Below are 17,768 nucleotides of genomic sequence, written 5' to 3' on the forward strand. Positions count from 1 at the left end.
AAAAGTTATGTGTTATTTCTTATCATCAGAATACGTGAATACCCATCGTGGAAAATATGAATGAACAAATTTCATAGTTAGGGTCTTTGAGATTTTTATTTTTTTCTGCTAAACAAAATAAGTACGTAGCTATATACGTACTTATTAAAAAGTGCTAATTTATACTAAAATAAATAGATAAACATATCATCCGATGGTCAGCTCACGCAAATATCATTCGTTGAACAATGGAAGGAAAAATAAAAATTCGATCTCTTCGAACTTTGATAAATATATATTAAAATTCAGTCGACGATATAAAAAGTAAACATGGTCTATACGGCGAAAACTTACCCATACCTTAAACAACAAAATTGTGAATAAATTGTCTTTCATAAATAAGATCTAATTAACAAAATAGACACAACAATGTACTTTTGTTACATACATACATAGATACATGCATATATTTTGATTAATGATAAAGTATATAATATAAAAATGGTAAAAAAATTTAAAAAATAAAAGAAATTAATAGTACATGAATTGGACCTAGCACGTCACAAATAATGCAATGGACCGGCAACAACTTAATTAGTAGGAATGGACCAACGCACTCCACGCGCCGTCTGCCACCGTCTTCAGCTGTTTACAATTGACCCATCCCATCCTACTACTTGTTCAATTATGCCAAGACTTTATGTTTGCCAAAATTAACGAGTCCATTTATTCTAGAAAGAGTCGTATGACTTGTATCATACAACTTGTATGTTTCAGTTACTTAAAAAACTAAAGAGTTTGTTTTCTGTTTTTTTACATTTAAATCTATGATACGAGAGGTTAAATGAAGCCATGAAGGTAACGATGATTTGTTTTTATTTCATTAATAGAATTAAAATTATTAATAGTTGTGTGAAATATTGTAGAATTGGTCAGAAAGCATCCAGGTTTAACTAAGTTTTTGAGTTCGATCCTTAGGGATGACAAGTTTTGGGGTTTTTTCCTCTGAATACTTGTAACTGCCCATGGTCAATATTTCGTTGTCTAGGGTACGTGCAAGGCTTCACCGTTATAAGGTGAGATTTCCTTAATATCGCATACCGACTGAATGTTCGGGAAAAAAAACTTTAAAAGCTAGTATCAATGTAATAGTTGAGTGGAATATATGGTAGTGATCAAAGGTAACGACCGACCGAGACTGTTTAGAGAATGAATATCAAGGTGTCGAGGATCATATGTAGAAAACGCGTAATCAAGTCCTCTCTGCTACTATCACTTCTTGTTTTTGCCATGGTCAAATTAGGGGTGTTGAAAATAACCAAACCCATTTAACCTGACCCGATCCAAATGGGTTCGGGTTATACGGGTTGGGTTATTTGGGTTTTGGGTTAGTTATTTGGTTAACCATACCCATATAAACTTAATCGGTTTGGGTTGTAGGTGATAAAACTTTATTTTGAGTTAACCCGAATAAATTATTCTTATATTTTGTAGAATTATTATAGTAATAATTATGGAATGGTTACTAGAATACTAACACAAGTTGACAATTATAATTTTGTTTCTCCATTACATCTTTCAATATATATAAATTTTGTCTAATATTATGTAATTTGTTATTAAAAAATTGGAAACAAAAACCGTTTGTACTTCAAATTTGGAGTGACTGATCACTATAACATGATATATAAGAATTTAGAGTGACTGTTCACTGTAACAAGATATATAAGAATTTGATTCGGAAATACAAGAAGAAATATTCTTTTGGACTATAACGCATGTACTCTCTTCTGATGATGTACTTCAATACTCATATCTTGGAATTGTTATGTAGCTAAAATACCGTATTGTACATGTAAATCGGCAACTAACCCTATTTTTCACACCGGAAGTTTTTGTAGTTGTTTCAAAACCTTTTCAATTGGTTAATTTGGGTTTAACCCAAAAGCCAACCCGAACTAACCCGAACCATTTAACCCGAAACCCAAAACCCAAATCTTTATTCGGTTCGGTTTATGGATCACATTTTGTATGACTCAAACCTGAATAACCCGACCCATATAACCCAAAACCCAAATAACCCGACCCATCAACACCCCTAGACCATATCTACTTTGACTCTCAATTGTAGCCTATGACTCCTCAGATACATATGCCGGATTACCATTTTATAACAGAATGGGTTTAATTGATAAAATATAACTTAAAATTGGGTAAATATGAAATTATTAAGTTTAGTTGGGTATATATGTAATTAAGGTGTTAATATTGGGTATATATGAAATTATCTCTTAAAGTTATGACTTTCTAATAATTGAGTGGAATAAATGGTAGTGATCAAAAGTAACGATCGACTGAAACTGTTTAGAGAATGAATAATTGAGATTAAAATTATGACTTTCTAAAAAATTGGATGGATGTGAGATGATTCGATGAATTTACATTGATTGATATTTTACAACCTTTATAGTATACGAGCATGGTACTCACGCGTTGCGGCGGATATCATTGAAAGAGTTTCGATTGTTGTAATCTTAAAGTCTTTTAAAATCGTTAATTACGACCTCCTCTTGATCTTTAAATCTTTTGATCTCGTTAGTTACGATTTTTGCTTCATCGGGATCCATATGAATAGACGTTGTAACGTCATAATTGCCGACTCCATATGAATGTGTTGTGTGTATTTTAGGGTATAGAGAAGACAAATATTAATGTTTAATGACTTAATGTGTCTGTTTTTTATGAAGGGTATTTGTATTTATTGAAAGATATTTATTGAGATAGGAAAAACTAAAGAGGTGAGGAAGGACAAAAATGTAAAATCACATATTTCAAATATTGTAAACATTCAACATGGATAGATAATTTTTAATAGAGTGTATAGATATGGATTTGTAAATGACATATAGACAATACGGGATCGAGAAATGTGAAAATAATTCCACATGATACAGTCTGAAATTACTCCAAAACCTTTAAAGCCATGTGACACATAAAAAGGTCCATGTGCGTCCGGAGGCTCGCTTGTCGATAAAATCATGTGCCCCATACGTATTTTGATTCATGGGAATAACAATCATATTTTTGTAAGTTCGAATATAAGTTACGTTGGCTCGTTATAAATGGATGTTCGCGTGACATGACCGTAATAGTAATAATGCCTAAGTTTATAATAAAACTTTGGTATATGACCACATGTTATTTTTTCATGTGTGTAAAATAAAAAAGGGTATAGTTCAATAATGGTTGTTTAATTTCACTGGCAAGGTTGTATTCTAGATACAGTAATACATAAGAAAATTCTTCCAAGCATTGAAGGATTTGGAAAAACCAAAGAGTCTATAGAAGACATATTACTCCGTATTTATTCTAGCAAGCTTGCGTCGATTGCAAAACTTAGAGCTTGAAACTCAACTTGAAATTGAACCTTATCTTCAAGCTCGAGCATAGTTAATTAATTGATACGTTGACGCTGATCAGCTAAACTTGATTAAAGTATAAACTTAAACATTAATCAAAGTTAGTAACACTCAAAAGTCTACTTGATTAGTTCCAACCCAAACACATAAACTAAATCCGAGTCAATTTCAGTTTCGTTATTCCAAGTATCACCAAGTTGGTTCGATTCAAACTTCTAATTCGTAAGTACTGGCACGTAAGAAAAAGGTAAATGGGTGGGAATCCTCTTGTCCAATGTATCGTCTTAGTACCCAGAGCGCACACCAAAAATCATGCCTGGTGATTCACCATTCTCACACATGCGTCTTTGACAAGATTTGAACCTGTGACTCGCAACCTTTATTTGTGTGCCCATATGGCAGTGATTGCCCCGAAAATTCAAGTGCCCAGTCCGAGCCGGGAAAAAATGCCCTTAGCTCTTAGGAATCCAACTATATAAGCAATTTTTTTATATAATTGAGACGTTATAACAACAACAAAATAGTAGTATTAGAAATACATATAACCAATGATTCGAGAAGCTCGCTTTATTTGCTGGTGTGGAATTGTGGATAGTCAAATTGAGCTTTATTTAGCTTGTAAAAAGGTACTATCTATTTATTACTAAGGATATAACTTTGTATGTACACACATAGTTAGCACCCAAGATATTATTTATATACAATTTAGGCATTAATTTGTTATTAAAGTCAAATATATTATATAGGAAAAAGTTTATGTGAGAATTATTTGAATTGAAAGAACCATGAGAACTTTTAAATTATAATTTGATGTTCATATGTGAAAATGATATATGTGAACAAATTTGTTCGTATATGAACAGATCAAGTTGTTCTTATATCTCCTATGTTCATATGTGAATAGTTGTCATATCAACATTACCCTATATCTATATAATACAACATATTATACTTTTAAATATATCTATATATCTATTAAAATAATAGGAATCCTAACCTTTTAAAGTCTTCCTCAATATAAAGTTATTTTTAAAATTTGCCACATAGGTTTTTATCCTATGTGTCATTATCACATTTTTTTGACAATATTTATCCATTAAATATTAAATAAAAAAGATATTCATATACAAACTTAAGAAACCAAATCCTTTATATTTAAGAAACAAATCCCATATGCAAGAAAGAAAACTAAAACCGTATACACTTAAATATGAGTTTAAATTTTCTATATATCTTTCTTTTTCCCTGTAAAGGCAATATTCTTTATCTAACTTTTTTTTTATCTTGGATTCATTTAATCAAATCGTATATTATCAAAATCGTTTCATTATAGGAGTTTAAATATTTCTAACTAGATAATGATATCACAATTTGATTCATTGAAGTTACGGATTATGCAGGTTCATTTCTTTCACGGATAGCAATTGTTTTAATAAAAACATGGGTTGTAATTACAATTATTCCTGATCAAATACGATATTTAGAGCAAATATGCAGCCACAAGATACTGTCAATCTCATTTAAACTAATTTTCACTATCTAAGTAGCACAACACCATTAGGTTTCTAAATATGTTCAACTAAGTTTAATTTTATTTGGTATTTAAATGTTGAACATTATATATATTAATGATTTCAATGTCAATATTAAAACTTTTAAAAAATAAATTTTATATCCGCACATCGTGCGGGTAAAAAACCTTGTATATTTATAAAAAGTTTAACATTTGTGTGTCCTCCTCAAACTTGTGATCTGGCCGGAGGTCTTGCTTACCCCCCTCCGGGCCTCTCTCGCCATATGGTCATATGGTAACAGTATCAATTAATTTAATTAATTTATGATTGATTGGTAACTAGTGACACATATGATGTTAAACAAATTTAACATTCATATATCCTACATTAAGAATTACAATGCCCTCACTTTTTTTCTTTTTATTTTTATTAAAAGAATTAATACTAATATCTCAAAATTTGTTTTATATAAATTCTTGCAAAAACAAAAAATCACACTAGTGTGGTATATACCACATTGAGCAAATAATGTTGTTTATTATGCTAATTAATAACCATGCCGCATACCGACGAGATATCGAGCACTTTCATGCTGGCAATACAAAGTTGTTACCTCCACTCTAATAGGTAACTTTTTCTAGAATTGAGGTCCTTCCTATTAACTATTAAGTTAGGAATGTATATTAAATCAACTAAAACAATAGTATAATCTAAATATTACTCCGTAAAATAATAATTCACCTCATGTAATAAAAAAAACTCACTATGTGGGGCCTCGTTGGTTTTCTCCTAAGATTGTGGGTTCGAGTCTCGGCTGACACAATCCATGGTTTTCCCATCTAGAAATTTTCCATAAAAAAGGGGCTGAGAGACTGCAACTTATGCTCAGCATCTCACGAGGTCCAACGTAGTTGGTTAAAATTGCCTCCAGCCACGTCTGAATCGAATTACACCTTAAAAAAAAAAAAAAAAAAAAAACTCCGTATAAAAGAACATAACATTTACGGTTCGAAACAGTCACTCAAAAAAGAGACCCTTGAACATGTCAACAAAAAACACATCAAGAACTTTTTATATCAATTAAAAGAATTTCAACCAATATAAATTTACAAAAAGAAAAAAATTCTTATATAATTCGTATTACGTGCCACTTATATAAGTATCTTTTCTCCTTTATTTATAACTTGATTCACTCATTTTGATAAGTATTTCCTTAGACGTCTACAAAACACAAAAGAGAAAATTTGATTTATTATTAACCAATCATTACTTGTTCAAACCATGTGAAGAACCAAAAATATGTTTTTGCCTTTCTAATACGTACCAAGTAGACTTTTTGGCACATATATATCCAACTTCGACACCATTCTTCGAAGTTCTAACACTACAATTTCTCCCATTTCTATTCCCAAAACAACACAAATCAAGCAAAATACATACAAATCATGCAAACACCAACACAAATACAAAAACCAACACCAATAATCCCTACAACCAAAACTACCAATATTCTTCAAAAATCCATCTCCAATTCAAACTCATTCCACCTTCGTTCCCCAAGCCTCAACTCTCTCCGTCTACGTCGAATATTCGACTTATTCGACACAAACCACGACTCTTTTATAACCGTAGACGAGCTCACACGTGCCTTGTCTCTTCTAGGCCTAGATACCAACACATCCGACTTAGAAACCATCATTAAATCCTACGTACAACCCGGAAACACCGGTCTGATGTACGATGAATTTGTCAAGTTACATAGATCAATAAATGACATGTTTTTTGGTTGTGATGATGTTGTAGAACTTATAGGAAGCAAAGAAGAACAAGAAGAGGCGGATTTGACCGAAGCGTTTAAGGTGTTTGATGAAAATGGTGATGGATTTATTTCGGCTAATGAGTTGCAAATGGTTCTTGGGAAACTTGGGTTTAGTGAAGCTAATGAAATGGCTAGAGTTAAGATGATGATTTCTTCGGTTGACTTGAACCATGATGGACGCGTTGACTTTTCTGAGTTTAAAGACATGATGCGTGTTCTTCAATAATACCACACCTTAATTTATCGAAAATAATAATAACATTTCTTCAAAAGTATTTTATGTGTTTTTTTTTTTTAATTAAGAACTTGGGTATATATTTCATCTTGTTTTTGAGAACTTTCCTTTTTATTTACCTGTATTTGTATTTACTCTTGTTTTCTATAGATTACTTTTTGTTTTCTTTTTCCCCTATCTTTTTGGATCTTTGTATCAATAATGAATATTTGTTAAAGGAATATCAGAAATATCACTAGATGAGAATAATTTGTGATTTAATGGATGATTTTAAATTAATACTCTATAACTAATGCATGTGATTAATACCTTTGAATATCTTTTTTGTTTAAAGAAGTATTGTATATACTTCTAAAAGAATTATTAGAAATGTCGATGTCTATTTAATTTCTGGAGTTGTTCGTTGGTCAAAATTGGAGTTCCCAAGCCCAAATTGTTGAAATGTGGTCCACTCTCTTCTTTTATACGGAGTAACTTTTAGTTCAAAGTTACATCGACGCTATATCACCTAATTTTTCACAACAAATGCATACATCGCGGCCGAGTATGATTGGACCAAAAATATATATAAAAGTATAACCATGAGTAAAAGGAATCAGGGAAACAAAGGGTCACGAAATGGAGCAAGAGCCAAACACAGAGTGTTGAACCCTACTACTCGTATAATATCCTGATAGATTCAGCCCAACTTTGGAATGATCCAAACCCAATGCTATTTAACTAAGTTACTTCTATAGTCGTATCATTTTATATTTTCACCATCAGCAACAAATTTCAATTTCAGTAATAAATAATCCTTGGCTCCTTAAAAAATTACCCTAGTAATCAGGAAAGTTCACCTGCTCTGATTCCGGGCACAAAAGGAAGTAAGCTCTTTGGGATCGGTTTACTCGTAAAGTGAATGGAACACCCAAGGTTACCAATAATTATTGGAAAAGAATTTTTGATTATCCAATGGTCAAGATTTTTCCAACTTAACTAGTCAAGTGAGATAACTTTAAGAATCTTTTATCATCCCACCCCATAAAGATTATGATGCCGATAAAATACTTTTACTTAATACCCACATGATTTGGACATTCCTAAGGATTGAACCTGCGCCTCTCAACTTCACATGTGGGCCAAAGTTGCATTAGTAACGGGGTGCCACTCCATCTATTGATGGACTGGGAAAACCGCATTAGGCTTATATAACTATTAACTAATGTATTATGATTGCTGTATGTGGAATTGTGGATCTTATTGATTTTTTTTACCAGATTACAAATGATTTACTATGATCGTTTAACAAAATTTGTACAACCCCTTATATATAAAAAAAAATAAAACTACTCATTTACAGCAGAGGCCACCATCTCCCGCTGCTTCTGACATCTCTTTGACCATCAAATACGCCACTTCGCAACCACACTACGACACCCATAGCCACCACACTCACCAGTGGAGCCGCTACAAACCACCATTTTACCCCTGAACTCGCACTGTGAGCTACAGGAAAGATATATTCATCTGCACCCCGTTCTTTCTCATAATCCGTTGGGAGCTCATATCGACATAGCGGACAAGTATTCCGCACATTTAACCATGGCATAATGCACGAAGGATGGTACACATGACCACAAGGAAGTTTGTTCATTACAGTACCAACACACGCGTTATCCTTACAAATCACACATACTAATTCTTTATCTACAGCCACTAGCTGAAGATTCTTCACAAACAAAAGAGCGGTAGGAAGTGCTCCTCTCCGAGAAATGTCGGCCTCGGCGTCAACGTAGTCTCCACGCAATGTTTCTTGCTCTTCTAAGATGCCAAAAAGTCGTCTCCTTTCAATATTTCTTATACCCTCATCAGAAAGAATCTCGCTAAGCCAATCAGCTGGGAGATTTCTTCCGTTGGTTGCTAATGATCTATGCAGTTGAATTCTGCCCCCTAAACTTCCAAGCAGGCTTTCACCACCTTCAACTCCTTCAAATTGATCATCATCTGTTTCACTGTCAACATAACTTCTTGCATTTGGATGAGCAGCAGGCACACTATTATCAAGAAGACTATCAACAGAAGCATCGGAATCACTTACATTTGCAGCATACGAAAAGATATTACCCTCCCCGAGAACAGAATCAAAACCATCACTTTCTGTATCAGATCCTGTCCAGTCTCTTGATTGACTGCCATGGTCAGAGATTGCATCTCGGAACTGTTGTGACAACATATTTTGGATGGAATCTAGACTGCTCGAATACCTCTGTGGGGTTCTACGATTCTCAAGAAACAAATACTTACAATCTGCACATACATTGATAGCTTCAATGTCCCTAACGGTCTCGACCTCAGATGGAAGGACTCTACAACACAAGCAGCACCTCGCTAAGGGATCCAAGGGTTCTGCAGGTAATGTGCCATCCACGTCCATAACTTAAGGCTGCAGAGATAAGGAACAGGAATTCATTATTATATGGTTGGATCACGCAAGGATAAGAAGCCATAAATGATTATCTAAAAGGTGTAAAACAACTACAACAGAATGTATGCTAAAATTTTACCAACTAAATTCGATTAGAGTTATGAGTTAAGACTCTGATCTACAAAAAATTAAATCTCATCCAGAAGTGGCAACCATGACTTGTTCAGGTTTAATGAGTTTGGGTTAATCGGTGCATTTGCAAGTTCATAAATCCCAACGCAAACCCATTCCATTTAGTTAAATCGTGAAATAGTTGAACCTTAACCCAACTCACTTAAAATACGAGTTAGGCATGTTGACCTGTTATGGCCCACCCTAAAGCAAAATCTACACAATAAATAGTACAAGTTGGAGTCTTAAAATTTCGCATGCACACCATAAATATTAGGAAATGATACAATCCCAAAGTACTTTAGAAATGTACAACATATATTAAGGTATGCACATAGGAAAGCATAAAGCTGTTACAGTAACAATCTTTGTAAGAAGAACTTTGCATTCATGATTTTTTAATATTCGACTTGTTACTGATAGTTTCAAATGGGTTGGTGGGTTGTAAACACGTGGGTTATGAAGACCAACCTGACCCCGACATATTAGTCGTGTCATATTAACGCTATTATGACTCAATCCCATTTAGCCTCAACCAAACCAAGGTTATTATCATGTCAGATTCGTGACAAGCCCGGTCACGTTGGAAATTGCCAACTTTAATTTCATCCCAAAACCAGTTACAATGTTTACCGCTAACATGTGAAAGAGAGAGATATAAAATCAGATATAGACTTCTAAGAAAAAAACTATGAAAAAACTGAACTATAGCTACCAAGTACTACTAAGTTCAAAGATGAGTGAACTTAAAAAAAACTTTACTGGTTATTAATATACAAACATGTGAGGTGAGAATAGCAAGTGTATGCATGTGACTGTGTTCAGATATTTTTATTTCTGTATCCGCATACAAGAGCATATAATGCTCCAAGTAAAAACCCTTACATGGCCAGAATACATTGTTCAGTCTGGAAGTACCAAAACAAAGTTGAAGAAGGAGAAAATGCAAAGCAAAGCCAAAAGTGAAATGTTCTGCTAAATGGGCTGACAATTGTTACACAAAGTACATTGCAATCTAGTTGCATTGATCCTGAAAACATAAGTGAACCCAAAGGAGTGTTTAACAAGTATCAGACCAATCAGCTGGAAGATGAGGTCAAGAAGATCGTCACAAAAGAATGCAGTAGACACTAAACAGAGGAAACTAAGCTCAGCTAAACCGATATGGTTAATAGTTTGCTCACATGTGGAACATTAAACTCTGATCCCCTGAATTCCACGACCCATTTCAAGGTTCAGGCTTGCATACAACATAACTTATCTTAAAGATACATAAGTGAATTTAGCAGAATTTACTAGTTTTAAGGTTTGGGTGCAGGGTGCTACATCATTATTTGTTACATGACCTACATCATGGTTGCAATTCTGCCAAACACTACCACGCAAGACTTTGTACAAAGATCAATACTTTTCATACCAAAAGACCATATGATCAATTTCTAACCTGAAAAACAGATGAAACGAAATCCATAAAGAGAAAGTCTTAGAAGATAAGTCGCTACTATTCGCTATATGCTCCGCCTGTCCTGAGTTGATTACATAGTCTAAATGGATCGGCATTTGGTTGCGGTTTTGCAGAGTATATGCTCCACACTAAAGTGCATTAACAAAATTTCTTTGTCCTCTATTTCACCAGTTTAATTAGTGTTTGCTTAGAATTAACATAAATAGAACAGAGCAGGTGTTATGCAACATTGAATCACTATGTTTTTGAACATTCTAACAAAGTGAAAGTTTCATATAGACCACATCCAGAAATGATTTTGGCCAAATACATTCTTGTTATTAATCTCATATTTGAATCTGGGAAGTAAAAAACCACAAGTTTTCGATTTCACAAGTGCAAAGATAACCATATATTATGAGTATAGAGTATTATTACTCAAACTACTCAGCCGTAAGGTTTTATATAGCTGCAGTGAGTAATCTATAACTGCGAAAGTCAATCACCATGGCAGACTCATACAAGGTCGATTGATATGGTGTGATCACTCCTTGTAGGTCATACCAATATCCCTTAACTGGGAGTGTTACCCGACCCAAATGTATCTCACGATAGACATTGATCACGTGGATTTAGTCACAGGGTTAATGCAATAAACATCCAATTTGGTCTCCCTACTTAATTGTTTTACACCAAAATAAGTCTACTTTCAAAACAAAATTCAAAGTCATAACCGATGCCCATGATTACTTTACCCTGGTAAGGGTCAACACATCGAAAGGTCATCGTACTCTTAAAAATGTTTAATTCGGTCATTAACCAGTTGGCAGTTAGTTGAACACAAAATCCATTTTATTTTGGTTTAGTACAGTAGTTTCTTGTCGTTTTCTTTCTCGTTTTAACGGCAAATGTTAGTTGTTAAACACCAATGCTCAAACCCGGGACCTCGGAGAGATAAAACCTCCCATCTCCCCTCGGACCACTAGACTAAGAGCTCTCATTTTTTTAATCCATTTTTGTGGATATTATCTTTATTTTTATTTTTAAGCAAAGTAAAAAATATGTGTCAATCATGAATAGAAATGTCCAAAGTCAACGAAAAATAAAAAAGTCTTTAAAACAATTTATCATAAAAACTCTACTAATACATACAATATATGTACACACAAATTAATATATAAGGGGGATAATAGATTTGTTTTTTTATTTATTTATTAGATACATGGATTACACGCTTGAAGTGTAAAATATTGCACGAATCATATGAAGAAAAAGAATGGAATTTTTAGAAAATTCAAATAGTAAGAAATTGCATGAAGATTTGAAAGAAAAATAGCTATAATAATAAGTGTATATATAAAACAAGAAGATTGTAAGGCTAACCTGGAATGAAAGAAATGGATTTTGATGAAAGAAGATGGATGGGGTCAAAGAAGACAAGGCAAAGGAGATTTTGTGTGAAAATATAAGTTTTTGTATGTAATTAAAGTGGGGGGATTGCTTTTTTATTTGTATTTCAATTTTTCATTCACGTGGGGGGATGTGTTGGGGATCTATTTGTTTTCCTGGTAGAAAATTTTACAAACTTATGCATCATGTCATGTGTGTCCTCTCTTCTTATCTACTCTCTTTTTCCCATTATTTTAAATTTGAGTAAATTACATTTTTCGTCCCTGAAGTTGGCATGTTTTTCACTTTTTGTTCCTTAAGTAAAAAAATTACAATTTTGACCTTAAAGTTGGCAAATTTTTTCAATAATCGTCCCTCGCCAAACGTCGTTAAGTTTCAGCCGTTAAGTCGGATACGTGCAACACACGTGAGGGACTGAAACTGCAAAAAATGACAAGTTCAGGGACAAAAACTGAAATTTACTTTTCTGTTGTCATCATCTTCATCTTCTCCGGCTGACTTTCGTCGGAAAATTCACCGGAAAACTTAAAATGCCGATATCTCACTCGTTTCTTCGAATTAGACCACGAAACCACCACCAAACTTCTCAAAATTAATTTTCGCACGAATCCTAACCAAAAGATTTCAGGTTCAACACTTGTCGGAAAACTCAAAATACCCATAATATGGATTTTGAGCAATATTTCTGTACGATTTAGCTTGTTCCAAGAATGCAATATTTCTGTTTTCGCAAATAAGTCCATGTTGGATTAGGTGTACGTGCTCCTCACTAAGACATCAATGGTGTGCCTCATTTATTATTTCAAAAGCTCTGCACCAAAAAGAAAAGTACAAAATGGGGAGAGACCTTCATGTAGGTTCGGTTTTGTCAATGAGGCAAAGACATAAGATCGAAAAATTACAAATATATATAAAAGGGAGCAAAGAGGGACGAAAGGACCAGGAGGCCTAACAAGCCCCGACAACTCAATTATTTCAAATCAAAAATTCCGATCATCGTCACATGATTCTTAGTTTATGTAATAGAAGTTCAAAGCAATATACAGTTCGTCATTTGGTTGATTATAGCTCTTGTTCTATATTTTGTATAGAAACTTTAAATCCATTGTTCGTGAAATCCTTACGTCGAAATCTCATTCTGAAAGTTGTTACAAGTTTACTATTGATTCAGCTAGTATTGTGTTAAGTTTCATAGCGATTCGTTACCTTTCATTTTTGGCGATTTAGTTAGATGTTAGTTTCATCGTAAGGTTTTCAATATAGTTTACTGGTCAATCGTTAAGGTTATTAAGTTGTTACAATAGTTAGATTAGTAGATTGAGGTACAAAGAATTCGGGTGTGACAACCGATTCATTGGATCTCGTTTCGGTTATAAGTTATTCGCACTCAAAGTTGCCAGTTCGTTCAAGTTCCATGCTAGTTTGTTGCTTTTTTTGGTCAATTGGGTCTTGGTTACAATTTCATTTATGATGCTTTTAATTTACATTTCATGAAATATTGACATTTTAAGATTTTTTTTGTTAAGATTCGTGCGGAAATAAATTTTGAGAAGCTTGGTGGTGGTTTCGTGATCTAATTCGAATAAACAAGTGAGATATCGACATTTTAAGTTTTCGGCGAATTTTCCGACGAAAGTCAGCCTGAGAAGATGAAGATGATGACAACAGAAAAGTAAATTTCAGTTTTCGTCCCTGAACTTGTCATTTTTTGCAGTCTCAGTCCCTCACGTGTTTTGCACGTGTCCGACTTAACGGCTGAAACTTAACGACTTTTGACGATGGGCGATGATTGAAAAAATCTGCCAAATTTAAGGTCAAAATTGTAATTTTTTCACTTAAGGGACGAAAAGTGAAAAACGTGCCAACTTCAGGGACGAAAAGTGTAATTTACTCTTGGTCCCTATGGTTTGTAGATTTTAATAAGGAGGTCCCTACTTGAGAAACGTTGCAATAGGGTTCCTATTTTGAGAAATTATTGCACAATTGGTCTAATTTTGACGGATCCATTAAAGGTGGCCGTCAAGTGTGCACGTGTGAGGGTATTTATGTATTTTCCACTCCACAAAGACCCCCATTGCTAAAATGGAAAAATCAGAGGCACCAATCTTGCAACTAATAAAAGACTATTGGTCTATCCATTTCTTAACAATTTAAAAATTTTAGTTAACCTAAAATTAAATTTACATGTATCATGATTAAAATTATAAATCAAAAATATGGAACTAAAAAACTTTTAATTATTAATTATATTAATAATTGTAGAAAAAGTTTAATTAACTTATAATTTTTAAAAAACCATAACTAATTAATACCCTTTAACATTTTTTATAAAAAAAAATCTTATTAAATAAATAACTTAAATAAAAATTTTAACACTTTTTAGCTTTACATGATTATTTATAGTTAAATTACTAAAAACATATTTTTACTAAAAAGTTTAAAACTTATAAATACGTCAATTAATGATTAAACTCCAATGCACATAATAACTTATATATACATTCTAAGAATATATCAAATATTTTGTTTTTTAAGGCAAATATCAATTACTAGTTTGATTTTTCTTATATTTGCAAATTAGAATTTATAAGTTTTTTATTTGCATTTTTTTAGTAATTTATTTTATTTTAAAAAATGTTGCTGAGTTTTTGTGTATATGACACGATAGTAGATAGCTAAAATACTATATATGACATTTATATTATTTGAACAGATTTGTTTTTTTCTTTTTAATAAATATCAAATTCTTAACATACAATATTTTACTTTTTTAGGCTTATATAATATCAAAAGTTTATATATAATTCAGTTTTCAAAAATAAAAGTATTTATATAAGATAGATCTTCATTATTAAAATTTTGAAAGTGATAGAGACCAAATGAACAGATAATTGTACGTTACAATCTTTTGAATTAAATCAAAAAATATATTAAGGTTTTAGTTGCAAGATTGGTCCATGTGGTTTTTCCATTTAGCAATATGGGTCCCTGTGAGGTGGAAAATACATAAATACCCCCACACGTGCACACTTGACGGCCGCCTTTAACGGATCCGTCAAAATTGGACCAATTTTGCAAAACAATTTCAAAATAGGGACCCCCATTGCAACGATTCTCAAATAGGGACCATTCTTGCTAAAATGCATAAACCACAAGGACCAATCTTGCAATTAACTCATTTTTTTAAAGTTATTTTTCTACATTGTGTTTTTTCTCCTTCTGTCCAATAAGGTCTCTCTTTATAGGACGTCGAATGCACGTCCAATGCCGAGCAGATCGGAAGACATTAGTAGCAGCAGGTGCGTCCGAGCCGGCGTCCAGGTCGTTTGCTCCAAATACAGACGTTTGCCTTTGCTTCTTTGTGGGTTCCAAATTCATTTATTTGACTTTTACACTAAAAAAAAACCTTATTTTTTTTTGAAAAAAACGTGTATATGTGCATGTGGTTTTTATGTATATATATATATATATATATGTATGTATATATGTAAATCTCATGGAAAAGACAAAGTGAACAAGCGGTAATGGTACTTTTATAATTTAATATTAAGTTTCATTTAAGCCCTTGAATCTTTATCTATTTTACAAGTTTTACTTTTAAACCTTTAATTTGCATATATAATTTGTTAAAACTTTTCTTTGTTATTATTATATATATAATTTCTTAGTTAATTTCTTTTAAACTTATTTTAACTTTTAAGTAACCTTATGTGTTTTAATTTTAATATAATGTGTTTGTTTAATTTTATAAAAAAAAAAAATACAAATTAGAGGTGGCAAAATGTATGGGTCGGATCGGGTTGGGTGACAGGTCAAAACGGGTGATTTTTAAAACGGGTCAAAACGGACTAGGTCAAAATGGATCCGAGTCGAAACGGGTTATTATTTATCAAAGGACTAAAAAAGAGCATGGACTTAGCTTATTTTTGTAAAATTTTTTTTGCCATCATATGATCTATCAAATCTAAATATATCGGAGAAATCGGTCACGACTCACGAGTAGTGATAAGTTTGTATGGATATATTATAATTCTTTATGTTTTATTACATAATGAATATAATTATAAATGTTAAACACTCCTTAAGTCCATATCCATATATATATATATAATGCCAGTATGTTTATAAATCTATTCATACAATTAAAAAGGAGCCAGTTAAGCTACACGTGTTCTATACCTTTTATTAACAGGCCACATACCCCGACCACGGAATATTCTGTAACCCGACCACCCCTCTTTAGGAGCGACAGTCGCTCCTAAAGGGTAGACCCATTAATTGCTCGCGGATACCTATGCATATACCCGCTGACCCGTTGACCCGTCAACCCCCTCTTTAGGAGCGACGGTCGCTCCTAAAGGGGTGCATTAAACCCCCTCTTTAGGAGCGACGGTCGCTCCTAAAGGGTGCCTCGAATAAATAAAAACCGATCGATCCCCCTTCTTCTTCATCAGTTTCTCCATACTCCTACTCCATATTTTCCGACCCCCGCTTTTCTCTTCTCCTTTCCAACCGATCCAACCCCTCTCTCCCCCATATTTTCCGGCCAAGATATTCCGGTGAGGCTTTAGGAGCGACCCGTCGTTACCTCTTTCGTAAACCCCAACCGATCCAACCCCCCTCTCCCCCATATTTTCCGGCCAAGGTATTCCGGTGAGGCTTTAGGAGCGACCCACTTTTTAGTGAGGCTTTAGGAGCGACCCGTCGTTATCCCTTTCCGAACGTCGAAGTAAGTTTTAATTTTTTTTTTTATTTTGTATCTATTAATTTGCTATATAGTATATGTATTAGTTTGATGTTATTCTTGTTATGCATAAATGTATTAGGATCGATCTTATATGCCCATAGATTTAACGTATTGTGTTGTTGTGTGTTGTTGTTGTTCTTGTTGTTGTTCTTGTTGTTGTTGTTGTTTTTGTTATGTAAAAATGTTTGTAAAAAAGTGTAAATAATATAAAATGTAAAAAAAGTGTATTACATAGTATATAAAAAATATATTTAAAAAAAGTTTATAAAAGTTTGTACTAGAAAATGTTTGTATTAGAAATATAAAAATGTATAAATAAAAAAGGTATTAAAACATAAGTATAAAAAGATATTAAAACATATATTGAAAAAGTAGTAGTACAAAAGACATATAAAAATTAAGTTAAAAAAAGTTGTTAAAAAAGTTGATATAAAAAGTATTATAATACGTGTATTATTTATGTAGATATAAGAAAAATGCTAGGAAAATGTATAAGTAAAAATGGTATTAAAACATAAGTATAAAAAGATATTAAAACATATATTGAAAAAGTAGTAGTACAAAAGTCATATAAAAAATTAAGTTAAAAAAAGTTGTTAAAAAGTTGATATAAAAAGTATTAT

The 17,768-nt window shown here is 32.8% G+C and overlaps 2 protein-coding genes across 2 annotated transcripts; one reads left to right on the forward strand and one right to left on the reverse strand.

Annotated features, from left to right (window-relative positions):
- Positions 1 to 6,275: 6,275 nt before the first annotated feature.
- LOC122581556 (calcium-binding protein CAST-like) lies at positions 6,276 to 7,227 on the forward strand. Its single transcript, XM_043753788.1, has one exon. It carries the CDS (start codon positions 6,358 to 6,360, stop codon positions 6,955 to 6,957), a length of 600 nt encoding a protein of 199 aa, XP_043609723.1. The 5' UTR covers positions 6,276 to 6,357; the 3' UTR covers positions 6,958 to 7,227.
- Positions 7,228 to 8,189: 962 nt separating this feature from the next.
- On the reverse strand, positions 8,190 to 12,481 carry LOC122581555. Its single transcript, XM_043753787.1, has 2 exons — positions 12,372 to 12,481; positions 8,190 to 9,391 (listed from the first exon to the last, which is right to left on the reverse strand). The coding sequence occupies exon 2, from the start codon at positions 9,380 to 9,382 to the stop codon at positions 8,303 to 8,305; it is 1,080 nt and encodes a 359-aa protein (XP_043609722.1). The 5' UTR covers positions 9,383 to 9,391; positions 12,372 to 12,481; the 3' UTR covers positions 8,190 to 8,302.
- Positions 12,482 to 17,768: the final 5,287 nt, after the last annotated feature.

The sequence above is a fragment of the Erigeron canadensis genome, chromosome 9 (assembly GCF_010389155.1).
Source record: "Erigeron canadensis isolate Cc75 chromosome 9, C_canadensis_v1, whole genome shotgun sequence".
Taxonomy (NCBI): domain Eukaryota; kingdom Viridiplantae; phylum Streptophyta; class Magnoliopsida; order Asterales; family Asteraceae; genus Erigeron; species Erigeron canadensis.

Excerpts from the sequence above, each read along its gene's own strand:
- LOC122581556 (XM_043753788.1), top strand. The coding sequence starts at position 6,358 with ATGCAAACACCAACACAAATACAAAAACCAACACCAATAATCCCTACA.
- LOC122581555 (XM_043753787.1), bottom strand. The coding sequence starts at position 9,382 with ATGGACGTGGATGGCACATTACCTGCAGAACCCTTGGATCCCTTAGCG.